At 45.7% G+C, this 8,432-nt stretch overlaps 1 protein-coding gene across 1 annotated transcript; it reads right to left on the bottom strand.

The window, feature by feature from the left end:
* Positions 1 to 309: 309 nt before the first annotated feature.
* KCNJ8 (potassium inwardly rectifying channel subfamily J member 8) lies at positions 310 to 5,906 on the bottom strand. Its single transcript, XM_061353725.1, has 2 exons — positions 5,110 to 5,906; positions 310 to 1,492 (listed from the first exon to the last, which is right to left on the bottom strand). Exons 1-2 carry the CDS (start codon positions 5,472 to 5,474, stop codon positions 592 to 594), a joined length of 1,266 nt encoding a protein of 421 aa, XP_061209709.1. The 5' UTR covers positions 5,475 to 5,906; the 3' UTR covers positions 310 to 591.
* Between the last annotated feature and the right edge of the window lie 2,526 nt (positions 5,907 to 8,432).

Raw genomic sequence — 8,432 nt, 5'->3', positions numbered from 1 at the left:
TGCCTTTGCAATAAACCAATGGAAAAAAAAAAGTTCTGGAAAACTGAATATAAGATACTGTCTCTTCTCCAGTGAAATCATGGAGGAATTTAGCTACTCCTTTCAAGAGAACAAGGAATTCACCTGCAAAAGATCAATATCCAAGTAACCCACATAAAATCTGTGGGAGCTGTTGTATGCAGCTGTTTTGAAAAAGCACTCACTTCTGCCTGCAGGAGGGCAACCCACTTACACAGGAAAAAAAGCATATTTTGTGACAGTCAGCAGAAGAAGATAAGAAAGAGACCCTTGACAGAAAGAATGCAATTAAAAAAACTTAGCATGCCATTAAACCAAGTATAAATACACATTATATTACATGAGTGAACAGTGTTTCCTTTAGTGTACGTGACATTTTTTATTAATTCATACACTAAGTGCTAAAGTGTTTCCTAATGCAATTAGGTGATGCTTTCAGTAAATAACAGAATAAATATTTCTTGCACAGTTCTTTTCTGCACTGTGGTCTCATTTTCTGAAGAGGAAATTTAAACAAAACACCACAGGTGCCTCCTCCTTCCAAAGCCCACCAACCTCTCACAAAGCTGTGTATCACGTTTCTGAGGCACTCTGGCTCCCCTCAGGTGTGATAAACTGCACTTTGGGCACGATGAGGGAGGTATTGGTTCTCCGCATGGAATTGCTCCTCCGAATGGAGTTGTTCCTCCTCATGGAGTTGCGTTTCCGCAGGGAGTTTTGGTGGGACAGCTCGCTCTTCTGCAGTGTCTGGATGAGAATGGATGGCTTCTCATCGAGCTCTCGAGCACTGCAGCGTGGTGCTGCCACTTTGACAGTGTTGCCAAACTTCGAGTAGTCGACTGAGTACACGCCTTCCTCTTCAGTGACAATGGGCACAAAGCGGTGACCCCACAGGATCTCCTCTGCTATGTAGGAGGTTCTTGCCTGTGTTGTGATGCCAGTTGTTTCTACGACTCCCTCAAGTATCACGATGAGCTCCAGGTCCTGAAGTGCCAGGTCAGCAGCAGAGATATCGTAAAGAGGACTCCGTCTGTCTATAATGTGACAAATGATTAAGGGAGCCACGAGGAATATATTATTGCTTTCAATGGGGTTATCCACAGGTATATCTACTTGGTGAATGGGTATGACTTCTCCTTCAGGGGTCGTAGTCTTCCTCACAACCTGGATTCTCACTGAGGCACTAATGATCATGCTTTTCCTCAGGTCTCCCACTCGAAACATGAAGCAAAGTTTGCCATTTCGAACTGCAATGACTGCCTGCCGGCTGAAAATCAAGGTCTCAGCCCGCCTGTGAGCTTGTGCAGTTTTCATGAATATGCAGCCCAGCATGACAGCATTGATGATCAGGCCTACAATGTTCTGCAGGATCAAGACCGTGATGGCCAAGGGACATTCCTCTGTCATCATTCTGCCCCCAAAACCAATGGTCACCTGAACTTCAATGGAGAAAAGGAAGGCGGAAGTGAAGGACCTGGAGAAGAAGACAAAGCCAATGCTAAGGATACTGAATACAAACCAAGAAGCTATTACCATATACTTTCTAGAAACAAACTTAAGGATCACTTAAGTTCTAAGGACTTAGAGTCCTGGTACATTTATGCTTTCTGTTAACACCAGAAAAAGCATTACATGCTCAGTGACTCTTTTTGTATGATCAACGCAGAATCTGATGGTGACAAGGAAGAACTCAGAGCCTGAGCTCCTAAAACACAATCTGCAAACTAGGTGATCTTGAGATCACTAGATCCTCTGTTCAGGAACACATGGTGACCACTGTGTTAGTCAACAGTGCTGTAACACCTGAACTTTCTACCTTCCCAGCCCATGAAGCTCTTGGTGGAGAGTGATGGTTTTGGCAATAGTGAGCAATTGGCCAGCACAGTGGAATTCTTCCACCAGCCTGTGCAGGGAAAAGAAACAGGGAAAACTGCAGCATTTCACTCATACTACCTGATCGCAACCCCCATTAGCAGAGTTTCCTGGAGGGAAAGGAGACACTCCCAGATTCATAACACCTCTCAAATCCTTGCTCGCCTTGCAACTGAGACCTTGAGATATGGCTGGCGAGAGAGATCAGTGGCTTCTGTGGTCCCTTCTGCACATTCCGGCAGGAGGACAGTGCTGTGACCCAGGGTTTGGGTTTAGCTCGCTGCTGTGGCAAGACTAGCTGGAAAATTTCAGTACAGAAGTGGGTCGTAGAAGTGTGGTTTAACTGAAATGTCCCTAACATGCTGTAGTGCTGGACATCAGAGGATGCTGTCCACAAGTTTTCCACAATACATTACTTATAGTAGTCCACAATGGCCTATCTGCTGTATATACCAGGGCCTTTAGTTTCCTTAATAATCAGATACGTCCTTTACAAAAATATCTTGTGTCTAAAATCAGTACCTTGGGGTTTATTCAGGAGAGGTGCAGCACATTGGGTCTCATATGAACTAGTGTTGTAGTCATCCTTTTTACACAGTGCTATACACCAACATTTGAAGCACTGCCATGCTCAGCACAGTTTTACCTATGGAAAATATGTCTTCCCCAGGAATATGGATCTAAACTATTCATTTGGTTTCATTTACTTTTAAATTAATCTGCTTTCAAATATTTTTTTCTTTTTGTTCCTAACCATATTTTCATTGAACCTGAAGTCACAAATAGACATTAAAATAGCTTAGGCAATATTAGGGATAATTTTCAGTAGAATGAGAAAGTCCATCTCTCAGAAATCCAGTAGAGATATCTTTGAAAGATCTTTGTCTTTCTTTTTTCCCTTTTAGAGTTCTTGTAGTTTTAGATATTCCCTTGTATTGAGGGGTTTATTTCTGCATTCCACACTGAAGAAATCAGGAATGAAGGAGTTAATTAATAGAATCTATGGAAGGACTTCTTATGTTTATGAATGTTTAGTTACATGGAGAATGGGGCTTCTGGTTTAAACTTAATTCAGCTTAATTCAACTTAAAGCTTTGTGGAGCAAATATTCTGATTTCCCTAAACAATACTGCTTCTTAAAAAAAAATTAAAAGAGAGAATCCATCTTTTTACAGTGGAAGTAATGGAAGCAGCAAGTTTATACAGTATTTTCATCACGTGAAGAGGGAACCAGAAACTCCAAACCATGCTATAGCCGGGTCTTTCTCTTTAGACCTGTGTAAAATGTTTCCTCTTTGTAGAATGTTTGCTTTGTGTGGCAAAGAGCTGTGAGGCTTAGGCATTTCTCCAGTTCTTTGAAAAATTAAAGTGCTGTGCATGGTCTAGGCACTGGTTAAAATTTCCAAAGGCTTAAGTCTATAATGCCACCCACCCAAGAAAGCTCTCCTGAAATATCCATGGGCTTAAATCTCAGGAAAGTACATTAAAAAGTATTTGCCTCTATTTTGGCATACATATAATTGCAATATGAAATACAGTTTACACTCAAAAACTCACCATTCTTCAAAATGTTAACAATCGCGTTGCTATTCTATTTCTTTGTCTAATGAGGTAGCCAGATTTAACAAGATGAAGTATTTCGTTATGAAGGGAAAAGATTTTCCACAGCTTGGGCATGGGCACTTGAGCAGATGTTACCTGAACCACCCCAAGTATTTGCATGAGGGAGTGATGTGTGTTCTTTCATCATGGGCTAAACCAGAAAGTTACATGGACTCATCTGCTCTGTTTTTTCCCATCTCCCAGCATAGGGCTGTCACAGCTATGGGAAGGGTGCACGTCTCAGATCTGTACCCGTGTCCCCTATTTCCTAGTGGCACAAAGCCTAGGCAACCAGTGCAGGCTCTGCAGCATGGCACAGGAGTGCTGTGGGGAGCCCCATGAGGTGGCCAAGCTGAGGGGGCCACCAAGCAAGCAGGGGGATATCCTCCCGCCTTACCCTGAAGAGCTGGTGGGGTGTAGCTACTTGCTAAGGCAGGTTGGATGATTTCCACACAACCCAGTGGGCACAAGCTGGATGATAAAGTCTCATTCCAGTGCGGCCAGTAATTGGAAAAGAAATAAAACAGCACCCCCTCCATCCCAACCTAATGAAAGTTAGCTTAGAAAAAATCCCTGCTTCCTTTGGCTTGGAACATCCCAGTTTAGCAAAAAATGTCAAAATCAAAGAATGAAATCTCTGCTCCTTCATGAGCCAGATACGATATCCATTCAAACTTGGAGAGGTGCCTTAAAACTATGTGCAGGAGTGGATACTCTGATATCTCAGCAGACCCTGTAGACCCCCCAGTTCCTCACAGCACTTTAATGTGTAAACGTAGCTGATCTGGGACATCAGATTTTTCTGCTGAAAAACTTAGTGCTATAAAAAGAGATTTTACTGACAAGAAGACAAACTGATCTTACTGCTTACCCCACCTCCCGGTTACACTCTCTTCTGTGTGCAGATGTGTCAGTTTATCAGTGCTTTGAAAATTGTCACAGCTTTGAGAAAGGGGAATAAAACACTTTAACAGGTGACATTCAGTCTACTACTCCCTTAAGCTTTCACTGTCTGTCACATCATGCACACTGTGGAAACTGTTACTCTGTCAAACTACTGGCCTATGGCTTCATCAAGGTATTTTGAAGCACCACATTTTTATCTGTCTCATGACAGTCATCTTGAAAGACTAGTTTTGCCTTAAGCAGTGCTTTTCTTGCTAGCCCTGCCTGACACCCATGGCTGATATCCTGCTTCTCAGACAGCGCTCCTGGGGTGGCCACCTTTCAGTGGCATGGCAAGTAGCTTGCACCATGCTGGGGATGCTCCCACTGCCGTAGACAAGGTTACAATACATACAACACATACCCACTCTTGCAGCAGGCTCTTATCTCGACAGGCAAGGTATGTTACCCACAGAGTGTGGAGACACATGAAAAGCAGCAGGTCTCCCTTTCTTTCAGATCCTGTAAGGAATCAAAGAAATCTAGAGTACAGTATTTTCCAAGCCCAGAAGGCTTGCTGAATTTATGTGATCTAGAGGAAAACACTGCACTTTTCAACTGTCTCAACCAAACACAATGGTTCATGTAAACCAAAAGATGCATTTTAGCATCATTAGGACAGCAGGCAGCCCTGTTCCACCCCCTTTCTTCATCCCACCGACCATATTTTACCTCACACATGTCACACATGGTGTCCACTTTGTGCTGTTCGCAGTGCTTTCTGTGCTTGGGTCCATGTCACCATGGGCAAAAGCCACCAGCCACCACATCATGGCAAAGAGCAGCCAGCTGCACAGGAAGGACATTGTGAAGATGACCAGTGTGTGACGCCACTTCAGGTCCACCAAGGTGGTGAAAATGTCTTGCAGGAATCGCCCCTGCTCGCGGATGTTCTTGTGTGCCAGATTGCATGCCCCGTTCTTGGCAATGAAGCGGGCTTTGCGTGGCCGGTCTCGGATGCGTGGCTTGCGCAGGTTCTCGGCAGCAATCCGTGCCAACACATACTCTTCAGGGATGATACTCTTCCGAGCCAACATCTTCCTGCCACCATAGTCCACTCAGCTAGATGCGAAATGGGGGTGGTCCCTCTAGCACGTCTCCACAGGGCTCACTCTACCCTGCAAAAAGAAAGAACCTTGTTAGATTTGTGCACTACAGGAAGAAGCCCTGATGAGATGCCCCCTACCAATAGCCACAACATTGAACGTCACTGCATCACTACTTATTCTACAGTGCACTCCCTCTTTCAGATCATCATTTTTATATGAGTAATTGGCAATTGCTCATAGCAGAAACAAAATATGCTCTTTTGACACTCCTTGCAGGAAGGGAGGCTGCAGAACAGCCTTACAAACTTGGCAGAAAGAACACGACGTACAACAGGTCAGTTTCTCAGGTTGTTTCTCCAGGAGACAGCAGCGCCCAGGGGAGTACTTCAACACAGAACTCTTAAGTTACTCGCATCCTTAAGGACCTGAGGAACCAGACTTCCTGGTCTGAACCAAGGCTAGCCTGTGGAGATCGTGAAGACTCATTTCTGATGGCCACGGCCTCGCAGAGCAGCCCTGCCGAAAGCCCCCGTCCCGTCCACCAAAAGCATCACAAGCAGGAGCTGAGCAGGCAGTGCGGGAGGCAGGGAACGGGACTCCACGGAGCAGGCGGTAGCACTCTCCTTTCGCAGCTCTCCGTCCTTTTCCGGGATAAGGTGGGAAATCCCTCCCCTTTATTCCCAAATTTATGTTCCCAGACGGGTGACAGAACAAACCTACGGAAAGCGCGGCTCCCCGCCGGTTGGCCCGTCCCACTGCCGGACGGCAGGGGAGGACAGGGGCTGCCTGAACACCCGCCGCTTCACTGGGAGCCCCCGCCCCGGCACGGAGTTCAGTCGAGCCCACGGAGCTCAATCGCCCCCCCCCTCAACTGACCAGCCCCCCGCCCGGCCGTCACGTACCGCAGCGCGGCGGGGCAGGGCAGACCGGGAGGGGCGGAGCGGGGCGGAGCGGAGCGGGGCCGGGGGGCGGCGGTGGGGGGGGGTTACCCCGCGTGGTTGGGTGTGAGCCGTGAGGGGCGTACGCAGCCCGCCGTGCAGCCGACCTGCGGCAGACGGGGCGATGCGGCATCTCAGGGTGGGTCCAGCAGATGTAGCAGAGGAGTGAGGTGCTTATGCAGTGATTTTGAGCCTTTCCATTCGGGATCTGGCTCCGTCCGGGCAAGCAAAGCCAACCCCCGGCCGCAGCAGGGCACGCTCCTCGCTTCCTCTGCTAATCCCAGAACTGTGCCTTTGTAACTTTATTTTATCTCGAATCTGGCTGAGGCAGTTTGCGTGCAGAAAGCGAAGCGTGTAAGAGTTTGGAGGACCAAAGCCAGAATCTCGCGGCCTTTGCTGCTTTTGACAAACTTAATTACCTGTTTCTGCAAGAAAAGAAAGAAGTATTCCTTATTATGGTTCACGACTCTCACTGGGCACAGTCAACCCCCTTACAATGTTCAGCTGGTGAAACAGGCTGTATGAGTATTTGTACATGGGATGGATATAGGAGAAATTATGCCTAATGGAAGAAACCAAACAGTGAAATCACAGTTCATTCTTTTCCCCACAGGTCGAGGTTGACAGTTTTGGCTCATGTTTAATGGAAACTTGCATTCTTGGAAATTGCAGCTTTTTTTCCCAAAGTCTTAGGGTTTGTAGTAGGAAGAATAAACAGTACATCAACTTTATGAAAAGATCTAAATTTAGGTTTTAATGAAGCAAAGTGCACAGATTTCATTGTGTCAGATTAACTCCCCCATGTCCAGGGACTGTGTGTGTATGTGTGAACAGTGGGGAGGTTTCTTAACTTTTCTCTGTATGACTCAAGCAAATGACCTATATGGTATAAAATTTACACAGAACAAAATACTCTCTGTAAACTAGAGAAAAAAAGAAATGCTTGACAGGCCTGCTGCAATCAGGAAGGTTTTTAGTGTGTTCAGGCTTGGAAAGATTGAGAAGGCGTGTTTGACAGGCAGTGTAATCTTCAGCTTGAAGATATCCACCCTGTTGAACACATGCACGTGCTCAACTTTAAATAGATGAGCGATCCTTGGAAACTTTTCTAGCACTATCCTTTTCTAATACCAGATGTCCAGTAGTCAGAAAAGAGACAGGCTTAAAGCCCCAGTCACATCAGGCAATTAGCTAAGCATTTGTGTATGAAATTAACTTTAAGCAGATGACCAGCTCCAGTCTGAAAAACCAGGATATAATTACCTTTATCTTTAGACGCTAACCAGGCTCAGAGTACACATACATAGTCACTTGGGTGAGTATCTACAGGATCGGCATTGTTGCTGCCAGCTATGGGACTTCATGGGCTGGGCTTGGAGAACTTGTGACTTTACAGTCAACACTACAGATGGGGTGGCAGATGCAGCCTCCAAAGTGCATCTCAGTTGGGTGTAACTGTTGGAAATAACTTATTTAATTCACATGAAAAAAAATAATCCATTTCCTTCTCCCTTTTTCCTTTTACTTGTCCTTTTCCTCCTCCTTTCTCCCTTTTAGCTGGGTCTAGAAACCAGATTGAGGTCCTCTAGTATGACTGCTAGAGGGTTCTCCAAAAATAAAGAACTGTCTGGGAACTGCACGGAAACCCCCATCCTTTTTCACAAAATCCTTGAATTGTATTATTTTGCTTCTGACACAAAGTGCTCATAAAATCCCATCTTTCCATCTCTGTCTGCTCAGTACTGAAGGAGCTTCCCCCTTACAAGAGGGGATGCCTTTCTCTCGCACCTTCGATTGTCTGTGAGGAAGCATGCTGGGCCAGGACCACTGGGATGTGTAGATCAGAAGCACCAGAACTATCCCCTTTTCCTTGTTAAACATTGTGACACATGATTTTGAGCACAGCATCAGCCTCCACAAGTTACAGTGGATGAATATGCTCTTGGAGAGTGACAGCTACTAAAAATGTTCCCCTTTGCCCTCTTAAATACTTGCTTGTTTGCCACAT

Source organism: Neopsephotus bourkii, unplaced genomic scaffold, assembly GCF_033783945.1.
Source record: "Neopsephotus bourkii isolate Nb327-2 ecotype Australia unplaced genomic scaffold, CSIRO-AGI_Nbou_v1 NB_690, whole genome shotgun sequence".
In the NCBI taxonomy this organism is placed as follows: domain Eukaryota; kingdom Metazoa; phylum Chordata; class Aves; order Psittaciformes; family Psittacidae; genus Neopsephotus; species Neopsephotus bourkii.
Note: the sequence above shows the minus strand (reverse complement) of the source record. Positions and strands in the feature narration are given on the sequence as shown.